General features: G+C 41.8%; 1 protein-coding gene across 1 annotated transcript in view; it reads right to left on the bottom strand.

Moving 5' to 3' along the window:
* Aoah (acyloxyacyl hydrolase) overlaps nucleotides 1–14,136 on the bottom strand; it is a 141,300-nt gene that overhangs the window by 32,649 nt on the left and 94,515 nt on the right. The window contains exon 13 of the mRNA XM_090332629.1: nucleotides 12,418–12,500. Within this exon, the coding sequence (XP_090188755.1) occupies nucleotides 12,418–12,500 (83 nt within the window). The remainder of the gene's footprint in view (nucleotides 1–12,417; nucleotides 12,501–14,136) is intronic.

Genomic DNA, 14,136 nt, shown 5'->3' with positions numbered 1-14,136 from the left:
GGAGCACAGATCCCTGCAGAGTGTGGACTGTGGTCTGTCTGTAACTTCACTTCTCAGAAAGGTTCGTTGATGAGCTCTTTATAATCAGATCTGCACATCTCTGAGTCTAGGAGTTTCTAAAACAATTCATGGAGATATTCTCTAAAGATCCAAGAGACTCATATCTCTTTGGTATTTTGTGATTCCCTGAGCTCCCTTCTTTGGTCCTATGGTCAGAGTTGGGGCTCTAGTTATCTTATTCTGTAGTGCTCTTTCTACAGATTAATTCATGGTGGGCTGAGGGATAGGAGAAGAGAATGGGAGGAAAGGCAGTGAGGGGGGGGTCACCCCACACTGCCGAAATGGGGTCTCTACCACAACATCTCAGATGCCCTTGGTGTGGCTGATGTCACTGACAGATTCCTGGAGTGAGATGTCTACATGGCTTCTTCTGAAGTGATCTTTCTCTATCCACTGACCACTTATAGGTTTCAGTCTGCCTCTGCTCCCCATCAGGTGATACCAGAGAACCATCAAATGCTAGTTTTATGAATTATTTGATGGTAATTCCTTCTCAAGGCTAGAGCTCTACCACTTGATGGTAATTCTTATTCTTTGTTTATTGTTTGACCAGCATACTATTTACTTTTCAGGGGAGCTCCTGTATATTCTGTTCAGATTTTATGCTGAAGTCAACCAGAGAGCCAGGTTGCACTGTGTTTATTCTATTCTACCTGGAAAGAGAAATGCAAATGTCTTCTAAAGAGAATGAGAATTTCATGGAAAATACAGTGTCATGCAATGACTTAAAGCAAATCTAATAATGCTATTCAACATGAATTAATTTTTACATGCTACAGATTTTCTTGCCTATTATCCCTTAAAAGGTGTTTTCAGGAGAACAGTTTGTACAATCCTACAATCCAGTTGGAAAAAAATCTATTATGGGAAATTTAAGTTTCTTCTTTTCTCTAAAAATGCATTGCTTGCAATAAAACAGAAATATTCAAACTAATATATTAATGTTGAGCTCAGAATAGTAGTCATTTAATAATTATTCTTGGTAACAGTCTCTGATAATGTATCTACTTCAGAAAAATACTTTAAAATTCTCCACTGTGGTTCTGAATTTCAGTGACAAACCAGATACATGATTCTTGAAGACAAATATTTAGAAAAGAATGGATCAGTCTTTCCATTATGCCTCTGATCGCCCCCTCCCCACCAGTGACATCTCTCCACAAATACCTCTGGGCTGTGTTGAAATTCTCTATCCATCTCCACCCAGGATGCTTTGTCCTCTGAGCCTCTGAGCCTCTGAGCCTTTGAGCCTCTCTCTCAGCCACCAACTCCCTATATCTTTTGGATTCCTCCTTGACTCCCCAAGACTTTCTACTCAAACTTGAAATTCTCTGTGATGTCTTCTTCTACTTCTCCAAGCTAAGTTGAGTACCACTCACCACCACAGGCCTCATGCTACTTTTACTTAGCTGCCATTTTAACAGATGAGTGATGATTCTCTTATTTGTCTTACTTTTTCCTTGGGCTATGATTTAGGGAAAAGTATTTTTTGAAGAAGATGCATTGTCAGAGACTGTTACCATGAATAATTGTTAAAGGGGCTTGCCAAGTCCATTTAAGCTCCCCCTCCCCTGCCCCATATACACATACACTCATGCATACATGGCTTTTATCTGAAGCTCTGAAAAAACAGGAGATGGCAGAGAGGCCCTAGAATGTCTGGAGCCATGGCCATTGGTTATTGAATTCTTTTTTTCTTTCTCTTTCTTTCTTTCTTTCTTTCTTTCTTTCTTTCTTTCTTTCTTTCCTTCCTTCCTTCCTTCCTTCCTTCCTTCCTTCCCTCCTTCTTTCTTTCTTTCTTTCTTTCTTTCTTTCTTTCTTTCTTTCTTTCTTTCTTTCTTTCTTTCTTTCTTTCTTTCTTTCTCTCTTCCTTTCTGTCGGTTGTGGGGCTTGAACTCTGGGCCTGGTTGCTGTCCCTGAGCTCTTCATCTCAGTGCTACTGCCTACCTCGAGCTACAGCGCCATTTCTGGTTTTCTAGTGGTTAATTGGAGAAAAGACTCTCACAGACTTTAGTTCCCGGGCTGGCTTTGAACCTCGGATCCAATCTCAGCTAGGATTACAGGCTTGAGTCATCATGCCTGGCTAACAATTGCATTCTTAAAGAAGCAAGCTATTATTTTCCCCCTGAATTTTCCCTCTGCAGGTCTGCTAATTCAAGCAGAACACAATGCATCTCTGGACAAAAATAGAAGAATCAAAACTGCTTCACATTACACTCACTGTCATGCTTTGCTCCTGCATGGATAGAGGGCAAAAATAAACCCTAAATAAATCTACAAGTAAACACATGGATGGTAAAAAAATACACTGGGACATGAAAAATTATGCAGGACTCTAGACACCCACACACAGACCAGAGGAGGGGAATTGTAGGGGAGGAACAAAAAGGCATAGTTGCTATGTGCATCTGATTATATATAAAATAATATTCATCCATATGAACTCTGGGAAATGGAAACAAGAGGGTTTTTTTCCTTTGTTGCTGTTTTTGTTCTTTCTATCTTGTTTATCTGTCTTTGGAAAGGTAGGGGACACAAAAATGGAGGGACAAAGGGTGAATAAACGCAGCAGTGATACTGGACACTATGTCAAAAATGGGGACGGGAGGGAAAACCCCAGGAAGAGAGGGAAGGAGTGACATTGTCTAAAAAGAAATGTAGTCTTTATCCGACTTATATTTTTAAAAATAACATCCAATAAACAGTGCAATAAACAATGAATGAGAGTTTTATGACCAAAAAAAGCATAGTCTTCCATAGAGCAAAATGTATGTCTCTAGTGTTAATAAGCCTTAGAAACCTAAACATACAAGTATCATAAATGGGAATAACAAGTGAATAAATAGTAAAGACTGCCCTTGTGTATGAGAAGTGTCATGTATATTAGACACTGTAATATGGAGACACATTTGGGCCTTATGAGAAATTGATGCTTTGACAACTGGGAGCATTGAGTCTTACTTGTATTTCCTTCTTGGATCACACGGTTCAAAAGTTGCTGCTAGAATCTGTTCCTAGGGTTGTACCACACCGAGTCAAGGCTCCCGTACCCCCCAAACAGAAAATATCCTACTTTGTTCTTGTACAAATGGTGACCAAACACTCAAGCTGGGAATACAACTCGCCATCCACTTCCTAGCGGACTGGTTCAGTCTGGCAAAGGGGATTTGTGTTTCCCTCCAATGCTCTCCTTGTGGCTTTGAGTCATTTAAAATTCTTCATTTTGGAATAGTTGCGCACCCCCTCCCCATGCACACCCCAAAATTGCAAAAATAGAACATCTAGATCTCTAAATGTGAATGCCTTTTATTAAACAGGTACGGAGAAACAGCTTATTTTAAAAATCTCTCACTCCCTTCCTTGAGCCTCAGCTCAGCTGAAGGCATAATAAAAGCCTGGTCTCCCTGCCTCCATTTTATGCCTGCCTCCTTCCCTCTGAGTCGCTTCCTATCTCTCCAGCAATTACATAGGATTCTAAGATGGACAGGACGGCTGGCTAGCACGTTCATCTAAAGGATCTCCCCGAGGAAAGAGCAACAGAGCCTGACAGGACAGACATGCCCTGTCCAGCCCAAGAGGATACTAACCTATAACGTGAGGCTGAAGTCTGGGTGGACTTCCCAAGGGAGCCAGATTGCTTCCCAAGAGTGATGACAGCCCTAACAATGTCTCCAGGGTCCCTTACTGAACCAAACCAGAATTCTTCCTCCATTTCCACCTCAAGCTCACATTGGTAGCATGAAGATGGACAGCAGGGCTGACCTTGCCTCTTCTCACATCTCTGCCCTTCATTATTGCTCAGTGTTTGGTGGACTGGAGTAAGGAGTGGCAGATTGGACATATAGTACCCTGAGTTGGGCCTCCAGTCTAGAATTCTGATTCTAATCATGGTACTCTAACCAAAGCTACAAAACCACTCTGGCACATTATTGTCTGACTACAGTCCTTATTTCACTACTTATGATGCTGATGTTCTCTTTCTTAGCCAAGTCGAAATTCAAGGTCATACTTACTGTATTTAGTTATCATCAGTCTCCTGTCATTGGACTGACTGTTTAGTCTTTGTTACTCATAACCTCCACACTTTTTTCTTTTTCTTTTGCCAGTCCTTGGGCTTGAACTCAGGGCCTGAGCACTGTCCTTGGACTTTCTCAATGCAAGAGCTCTACCACTTGAGCCAGAGCACCACTTCTGGTTTTTTCCTACGTATGTGGTACCAAGGAATCGAAAGCAGGTCTTCATGCATGCTAGGTAAGCACTCTACCATTAGGCCAAACTCCCAGCCCAACCTCCACACTGTTGAGTAGACCTGGCCAGTATTGGTTATTACAGCAGCCTTTCATTTTCTTTGGTCTTATGTTTCCTCATGACTAATCTTTGGATATGCAATTTTATGGGGGATAAGAATACAATACCTAAAGATGTAGTTAGCTATCTAAGAAGATCCAGTAGAAAACCTATGGATTACAGGGAGGTATAATAAGGAATTATGTATATAACTGTTTAGTGAAGCTCAGACCAATAGCCTTTTTTGAGTTCCTTTGGAGCTGGTCTATTCAGCTGACTCCAGTCAGGTGTCATTTATCCAAGGCAACAATAAAGATGACTCTCTAGAACCTGAGAGAAAGCAGTGCAGCCTGGGTAGAAGCATGGCCTTCTGAATGAGGCAGGCACAATTAAAGTCTCCACTGATAAGCCAATGAGTGGTGAGCGAGTGACTGAACTCCTGTCAGTCTCACCTTCCTCATCTGTACAGTAGAGTTGCTTTGTGAATGAAGTGGAGGTTGAATGTTTGAAATATGACATAGCATCTGTGTCAGAGAAAGTATTTAGGACTCTAGAATATATACCTGTGCTAATAGCCACGGCCAGCTCAAATGTCTCTGAGAATGGCCGTGGGAAGTTGGGCTCTAAGGGTCCCTGGTAATATTCCTGAGTAAAATACGATTATGGGTGCCAGTAGACACAAAGCTTTTCTTTCTGGGGTAGAGGTAGAGTCCATTCTACCTCTCTCTTTTGATGGGCCTTTTGCTCACTGGGGGAAGCACGAGTCTACCTGTCAGCTTTCTTTGTATCTATCAGCAAGGAGAGTTGTTCCTCAACTACTCTGGTTTTAGAAAGCCTGCCGGGCAGCTCATCTTTCAGGTTCTATTGCCCAAGGATAGTCACAAGAGAAAACAAACCAAGTGGATTGACACTGCTTCTGTATGTACCACTGGAACACCCAGTGTTCAATTCAAAGGGTTAGTTAGAAACCTATCCTACTTTTCAGGCTTGAGAGATTTTAGGGTTTTGAGTGGGAGGAGGCAATCTATGGGAAAGTGACTAGCAAAAAAGAATGGCAAACAGGTATGTTTTGAGATAGGGTCTCAGTGACCTCAAATGCGTTGTGACCTCAAATTAAAAATCCTCCCATCTTGGTTTCCTACGTTCTTGGATTATAGTTATGCACCACAATACCTAGCTCTGAACAGGGATTGTTGAGTAATGTTCATTAGATAAATTTCTCGGAAGGTTTTCTCCACTGACAGTGGTTACTATGTCTCTCTTCTCCCAGAGAGGGCTAGGGGTGTCACTATTTACCAATGAAAATCTCACAGCCAAATGTAAATTTCCTTTACCAAGGCAAAAATATAAAAACCAAGACAACAAAAACCAATTCTCACACCTTGTTTGAACAGCTTTGCAGCTTCTCAATGACCTTTAGCTCAAAATAATCCAGAGGCCAAAGAGACAAATGGAGAGACGGCCTTACCTTTCCCTTGAACACCTGCTCAGCACAGTGGCTAGTCAAGACAGTGTAGCTGTCGCAGCCTCACAATTTCTGCTTCTTGCAGCAATTATCTCCTCTTACTTCTTTTCTTCTAACCGTGCAATGCAGTATTTTGCCTCCTTTTCTCCCCCATGCCCTTTACAAACCTTCTCTTCACTCTCCCTGCTCCAGTTCGCCTCCTCTCTCCCTGTTTAGTCTCAGCACCTGCTTAGGTTGACAACTGGATTACCAGACGCCATGGTTTAGATTTTTGCCCCTTTCCTTAGGCTGTGTCCATTTCTAGGTGAGTTGGGGGTAGACTGGGATGGGGTTAGGGTGTGGGTATTGAACTCAACAGGTTCCAGATAAAATTTGGTCTGCAAAGAGGCTTGAAGCCGGGCAGAGCAGGCTCACGCCTGTAACCCTAGCTACTCAGGAAGCTGAGATCTGAGGATTAAGGTTCAAAGCTAGCCAGGGCACAAAAGGACCTGAGACTCTTATCTCCAATTAACCTCTAGAAAACAAACGGGAAGTGGGGCTTGGCTCAAGGTATGGTGGTAGCCTTGAGATGAAGAGCTCAGGGATAGCTCCCAGGCCTAGTTCAAGCCACATGACCCACAAAAAAAAAAAAGAAAACAGGGCTTGAGAGGTGGGCATAGGAGGGTGCTAGAGGCTGCAAACGTGTGTGCATAACAGTGTTACAGTTCTCCATTCTCCACATCCAATACTTAAGTCAATTCTCTTCCTGCTCTCTTAGGAAGGAGACACACAGAGAGAAGATACTTCTTACTGATTGTATGTAAAATTGGTCCCAGAAAAAAATATAAGTTAAAAAAACCAATTAAGGACAACAATCACTCATTATATGGCTTTTGTTTCTATATCCTTTCATTTAGCGTCATACTGTCATTAATGTACTATGGTATCTCTCATCTCTTTTGCTGTCCCTTGGTTATCTCATATTGTTACAGTATCTTACTTGTTATCTGATATATTGGATATATTTGTATTTGGTTATTTGAAATTGGATAGGGAAGGGGGGAAACAAGGTGGCGGGTGGGGATGGAGAGAAGGAAATGTGGACCAAGACATGAGAAAGGGTATCAATGTATGGGAATTAATGCACCTTCTATCTGGTGAATATAATGTAACCCTTCTATTAATTACAATAAAAATATATGAAAAAAGCTTGTTTCAGGCAAACTAAAAAAAACAAACCAATTAATTCATAGTAAAAAGTAAAAAAAAAATGCTGGGCACGGTGGCTCATGCCTGTAATCCTAGCTACTCAGGAGGCTGAGATCTGAGGATCCCAGTTCAAAGCCAGCCCAGGCACTAAAGAAGGTGAGACTCTTATCTCCAATCAACCACTAGAAAACTTGAAGTGGGGCTCCAGGGGTAAGATGGTAGCCTTGAGCTGAAGGGCTCGGGGACGACACCCAGGCCCAGAGTCCAAGCCCCATGACCCCCCCCCCACAAAAAAAGTAAAAAAGTAAGTAATATAAGAAAAAATAAGTAATTTTGAAACATATAATCTTCAAAACCAAAAAGTTTGCCAAGACTGCTCAACTTGAAGAAACAAAGTGAAGTGAGGAAGAACCTGTGCCCTGAGCCAGTGGAATCTTGTTTGGAGACAGTAAAGAGGACCTCAGGGCATCCCACAGGTGAGTGTGGAACTGTCTCAGGCTTGCTTATATGGGAAGTATATGCCTTATGGAATTTTATTTACTTAAAAAATTCCTACCATTTTCACATTTATCTTCTACCTTTTACTTTACTTTTTGTCTTTTATCTATCTCTTTGATTAAAAAAATCTTATTGTGGCAAGAACAGTTCATGTGGGTGTTACCTCCTTATGAACAAATTTTAAGTGTGCATTGCAGTATTGCTAGCTGCAGTCATGAATTAGGCTGTATAGTCTTTCTGTCTCTGGCCTATTTGACTAGGGGTATAGTGGTCTCAACATTTATCCACTTTGTTTTCAAATCCTCTTTCTTTTCTTCTTTTTCTCTTCTCCTTTTCATCTTCCTTTATCTACTCCTCTTTTCTTCCTCCTTTGCTTCCTTCTCCCTTTCCTCCATTTCCTTTTCCTCCTCTTCCTCCTCTGCTTCCTTCTCCCTCTCCTCCCTTTCCTTTTTCCCCTCTTCCTCCTCTTTCTTCTCCCTCTCAGTACTGGAGATTGAACTCAGGGCCTCAGTTTGCTAAACCAATCATCTACCCCCTCACTTCAGAGTTTTAAAAGGCTGGATAGTGTTTTGTAAACTACATTGTGTTTATAAATCACATTTCCTCCATTCATTTGTGTGTTGATGGATATTTATATTGATTTCGCCTCTTGAGTATTATGAATCATGCTGTAAAATGAACAGAGAATGGTAAATGTCTCCTTGGGAATTTCTTTCCCAACTCTTTTGGATAGATACTCAAGAAGCAGATGATTTGGCCCTTTGAGTTTTCATACTTATAAAAATTGTACATCTACTGCAGATGAATGGATACAGAAAATGTGGTATATATATATATACAATGGAATTCTACATAGCCAATAGACAAGATAAAATAATGGCATTTGCAGGGAAGTGGATGAATCTAGAGCGAATCATGTTGAGTGAGACAAGTCAAGACCAAAGGAACAGAAGGTGCATGGTATTAATATGTGGCTATTAGATCCAAACAGTACAAGAGCGAGGACATACCCAATGCTATGGACATGGTATTGGAAATATAAACACAACTACATAGAAATAAAAACCTATGACTCTATAGATATAATGTTTTATTTCATAAATTAATATGTATCTATGATATACAAACCCTTAGCCTAATTTTGATTATGTTCTAAAAACTAAGTGCCAGTGATTGTAGATAGAGATTCCCTTCTTGAACACTTGGTTGTTAAACATGTCATTTGAAATATGATGTAAAAATCAATGTTAATAAATTTTTAATAAAAAATTAAAAAAATTATACATCATGTTCTATGGTGGATAGAACATTCTACATTCCCACCATCAAGACATGGGGTCTCAGCCTCTCCACATCATCACTACCCTTGTCTTCTGTTGTTTTGGTGAGCGCTATCCTGACCAGCTAGGAATGGCAGTTCATAGCCACTCTTACCCTTTATCTTAAATGAAACAAAGCATCTTACCCGTCCTGGCTTTTGCCCTCCATGGAGCTATTCAGGCTGGATCACTATTACAGATCACTGTTTATGATTTAGTTCTCTTTTCAGGTTAAATGCCAGAGAGCTGTTTAGATGGAAATAATAATAGGTTGGATGAATCCTTGTCGTGTACAGCAGGCACTGGGCTTAGGGAGAGAAATACAATTATCAGCTTCAAGTGGCTTTTGTTCCCTGTCTCACCAGGAAGCCAGACTTGAGGCAAATAACCCAACCAGAAGCCCAAGGAAGTCCAACCTCAGAGTGTGGTGATGAAACAGCTGGTGTGCTGGGTGTAAAGAGGAGATCTGAGATGAGGCTGGGATAGAAGGACAGAATGAAGCCTCGTATTTACCAGGTTCTCCCTGAGCAGAAGCCCTTTAATCCCCAGTGCATGAGGCCCATAGGCCAACTGGTGCAGGTGGGGAGAAGATTTAGACATCCATGTTGTCTACAGCCTGCCTGCTGGTTGCTTCTGATGGTCTTGTCTCTGAGGGGCTAGACAGAGGGAAATGCCCTGTATCCCCTACCCTAAGCCTTCATCTCCAGCACAACACAGAGTTCCCAGCTCAGCCAGTCAGGGTTGCTATTCAGACATTCAGCACTTGCCTCTCCTTCCTGCATCTCTCCCTTGCCTTCTGCCTTCTCTGGCCTCTCTTCAAACCAGGAGTCCCTCCCCCACCCCCCCATCACTTCCCCCTTCTTGGGGCTCACAGTTCTGCTAATTTCTCTCCCATTTACTACAGCACTGTTCTGTCTGTATCAGACCCGCTATCTGTAGCTTCTGTTGCATGTCCTTTCTTTTTTTTTTTTTTTTTGCCAGTCTTGGGCTTGAGCTCAGGGCCTGAGCACTGTCCTTGGATTTTCTCAAGGCTAGAGCTCTACCACTTGAGCCTCAGCACCACTTCCAGCTTTTTTCTATGTATGTGGTACCGAGGAATCGAACCCGGGTCTTCATGCATGCTAGGCAAGCACTTTAACCACTAGGCCAAACTCCCAGGCCAGCATGTCCTTTCTTTTTCCAAGCATTGCACATGGATCCAGCTACCTTAGTCTACTCTTTCTGCATGCCACTGGCGAAGGCACCTGCATGCTCAGCTCACTGCTCTCCAGTGGCCCTCGAACTCTTGGGAGGGGATATGTGGCTCTAACTGCCCTTGGTTTCTGTCTTTTGAATTTACCCTTATTGTGTTTCTTTCAGAAACATTTGACACTGAAGCCAGAGAAGACAGAGACCCGTGGCTCACTCCTGTAATCCTACGTACTCAAGGGGCAGATGTCAGGATGGCCATGGTTCCAGGATAGTCCAGCCCAAAAGAGCCATCTTCACCAAAGAAAAGCTGGCTGCGGTGGCACACACCTGTCATCTCAGGTAAAGCAGAATGCATAAATAAGAGGATTGTGGTGCAAGCCAGTCCAGACAAAAAGTCCATTATCTCAAACATAATGAGAGCAACAAGAGATGGAAGCACGACTATAATGGTATTGTGCCTGTTGAGCAAGCACAAAGCCTGAGTTCAAACCTCAGTACTGCTAATTCAGAAGGAGAGAGAGACTGAGAAAGAGAGGGGGTGGGGCTTTGGCATTGAAAGAGCAACAGAATGTTAAGAATACTGAAGAGTACCAGTAGTGGCATGGGGAAGGAAAGGTGGTTCATTCAATCTGCCTTGTTGCCCAAACAACCCAGGATGAGACACTCATGGCCTTTGTCATCTGTGCTCACTGAGCCCAGATCCACTTGCACACATGCAGAGTCTAGACAGACAGATGAAATGATTGGCTCAAGACAAGGGCCTAAATCTAGAACCTCTTCTGTTTGTAGGAAAGAGGATTTTTATCAAGCAGCAGGAGGGGAAGTCCTCAGCAGTCTTCCTTGGTCTTACTTCCCCTCATTTCCTGCCCTGGAAAGTGAGGTGAATCGGCCAGGGAGACAGCCAACCAACCCTATCACATTCTGACCCTTTTTACCCTGCAGGACCATGGGTGTTTTGCATGGTGGAGCTGTCATAACAGCTAGAAAGTATGTCCTTTGATGACTGAAAACTTAAAAAAAAAAAAGACTTGGCAAGGACCTACCTTTTCCTAACTCCCATACCAGATAATTAAAGATGATGTATACATTTAAAAATGCTCATGAATCCCTGGCAAGTTTTCCATGCATAGATATATCTATAGAATTTGCTGAGATCTTTTTCATAAAGGTCAAGAGGAAGCAGAAAGATGTTTCTTTAATTCTTACTATATGTATTAAAAAAAACCACTTTAATATTCCATTAATTCTTTTGCCCTTTTTTCCTCTTTCTCACTCACTGCTTCTGGAAAAAAAAAGTACAGCCATAAATATGCAGACAGCGAGAAGCCTGCATCTCCTATATCTAATAAAAACCTCGGGGAGTAAGTGAAATAACTTGGTGTGGGCAGTCAGGTTACATGCTGCATAAAATCAAAAGAAAATCCCCAGCAAGGAAAAACAACTGGAAATAGGAAGAAGGGCAGGAGAATAAAAGCAGGATATTAAATAATGAGTAACTACAAGAAACGGAAAAAAAAGCCCTATTCAGAATTACATTTTCAGAAAAATAGCTGAGAAGCAACCTTGACAAAAGTAACACCAGGCAAGACTGTCAAAGGTATGCAAATATAAAGAGACAAAAGAAAAGAGTCTCCTTATCCCCAGCATCTATGAATCAGACAAAAGTCTGAAAGGACCATGTGAATGTTTGTCCTGTAGAAGATTCTCCTCCTGTCTCCCAGGGACCCAGAGGTCCCTGCAGCCTCACCTATGAAAGCAATGGCCAGGGTGGCAGTTAATGCAAGAACTGGCCCTCATACTCAGGATTAAGGAATCCAGAAGATCCCTCCGAGGGGTATCCGCTGGCCTTTCTGGTCTTATAGAAGATCATAGCAGAGCAGGCAGGAGGACAGAGAATGGAGGAGGATGAGTAAGAGGCCCATGGTCTGGCTAGGTTGATGGTGACAGGGGATGGGGAGGATGGAGAAAGAGGGTGTTAATTCAACTAAATTATAACATAGGCATGTGTGAAATACCATAGTGAATTAATACGTTGCAATTAATAGTACCATTAATAGATACTGAAGAGAAGACAGGAGAGCAAGACAGACTGGGAGAACAGGCATTAAGAAGATCAGAAAGGACCAACAGAGGATGGAGCGGGTGCCCACCATGTTATCTGCACAGCATAAGGAGGGCCTTGGCTAGCTAGATGAGACAGAGTGATGGACCAGTCCCTGAGTTTTACCTTGATTGCATGATATTCTCTCTCCTTGAAAGGCTGTAAGCCTGGGGGCTCATTGTTCAGAAAGGACGGTACTTTTAAAGAATAATGTCCTTGTAATCTGATGCTCAATGGGTGTAAGACTTAGAGAAGAAAATCCACCCTTCCTTGCCTTTTGGTGAAGGCTGGAGTGGACAGCCACTTACCATTCCTGGAAATATTCTGGTAGTCTCTGTGGTTGCAACGGTTTCTTTTCCGTAAATGAAGGTAAATAGATGTTCCTTCAATTCTGAAATAAATACATATGTCCATATTTCATGTGAGGGTGAAGTTCAAAGAAACATGTTTTTGTGATTCTTTTTTAAACAAGGGTTTTGGAGAGATGGGGAGAACGATGGAAGGCATAGTATTGATTGAGATGAATTGTGCTCATAAACCAGCATGCTGAATTGAAACCTCTTTGATCAACTACTTAAAGGGAATTTAAAAAATACAGGCCAGAATGAGCTTAGAAAGTCAAAAGTTTTTTGGACGTGCTTCCCAACGTTCCCTAATATTGTTGGGAGTAGAATAGAAAGCCATTCTATGAAATGAATGCCACCAATATGCTAAGATTATTATTGTAAACCTTTTCTTTTATACAAAGACCATTTGTAGCTTCATTTCCCTTTCTAGAGTTGGCTGTGGAATCACCCAGTCAGGCCTTCGGGATGTCTTAGGTGGAGACTGAGGTTGGGCCCCTTCTGGTCAGTGTGGGACACAGCTCTGTGGAATCTACTGTCCAGTTTCTGCTTGTCCTTTTGGCAGTGTTCTGTGCTGGCTCTGTCTATTCTCTTTGTCCTTGTGAACAAGCACATTTACTGTCATGTCAATAAGGCTTCTAGGCACATAGACAAATGCTCTGTTCCATCTGTCATCTTGCCCAAAAGCCTGAAATGAACACTTTACACACTGTGTGCTTTACATCTTCTACCTTGACTATTTTACTGTATTTTGGAAAGCCAGATGGGAAATGAACTTGAGAGCTGAGTTCAATACTAAAATAATTTCACGGTCAATAAAGAGAGTTTATTTTCCTTGGGGAAAGTAATTGTTACCAAGATTTAGTCATAAATATATTTTTGATAATGATAAAAATGGGAATTTATGTGCTGAAATATTGTTTGGCTCATGAAAAACAAATAGCTTGGATATTAATCTTATAAACACAGTTAGTTGCACTTTTCATTACAACACTACAGATTGCTTTATCAATCACTGAGCTCTTCCTTAATATTTCTATTAGAAAGGTAGCCCAAATTTGGGGATTAAGATCTCATTCGAAGCACTAGAAATATTTCCTGTAACTGACAATACTGTTTTCTTTCCCATCGATCCAAAAATAAGTCATCTCTCTCATGAGTGTTAAGAATCCAATTTTCCATGCAGTGTGCAGTGCTCAGGGAAACTGAGCAGAAAGGGGAGTCGATGCAATGTTTAACAATGCCTACAAATTAAGAAGACTGTTTAAGAGAATATTGTTTCCGTGTAGGGTCAGCTGAAATTGCATCCAAAGGACAAGCTGATGAAAGAGTAGGATATTTCTTCTCCCAAACTCTCATCCTCTTGCTCTATCTCCACTTGATTCATGTGTGCCAGTTCTGCCTGGTGTTTCTCTCTCAGAGCTTTGCACAGGAGAACCCAGAACAATGGGCTCATATAAGAGATGGCTGTGCTTTGTTGGCAAAGGGGAGGGTTCTCTGGAGTTCCTTTTTCTGTTCCTTGCTATTCTCAACACTTCACACATTCCTGGGGGCACACCATGTCAAAACTACGAGTTTCTCAGCTTCACCTGGTTGGCTGGCCCCGGTGAGGTTCATGTCACCTAGTCATATTTTGATTTCTGTCATCAAAATTCAAATAGATGAGTCTCAAATAGAATGGTT

Source organism: Megascapheus bottae, chromosome 5 (genome assembly GCF_031878675.1).
Source record: "Megascapheus bottae isolate mThoBot1 chromosome 5, mThoBot2.hap1, whole genome shotgun sequence".
NCBI classification, from domain to species: Eukaryota; Metazoa; Chordata; class Mammalia; order Rodentia; family Geomyidae; genus Megascapheus; species Megascapheus bottae.
This window is presented reverse-complemented; position numbering and strand designations above follow the sequence as displayed.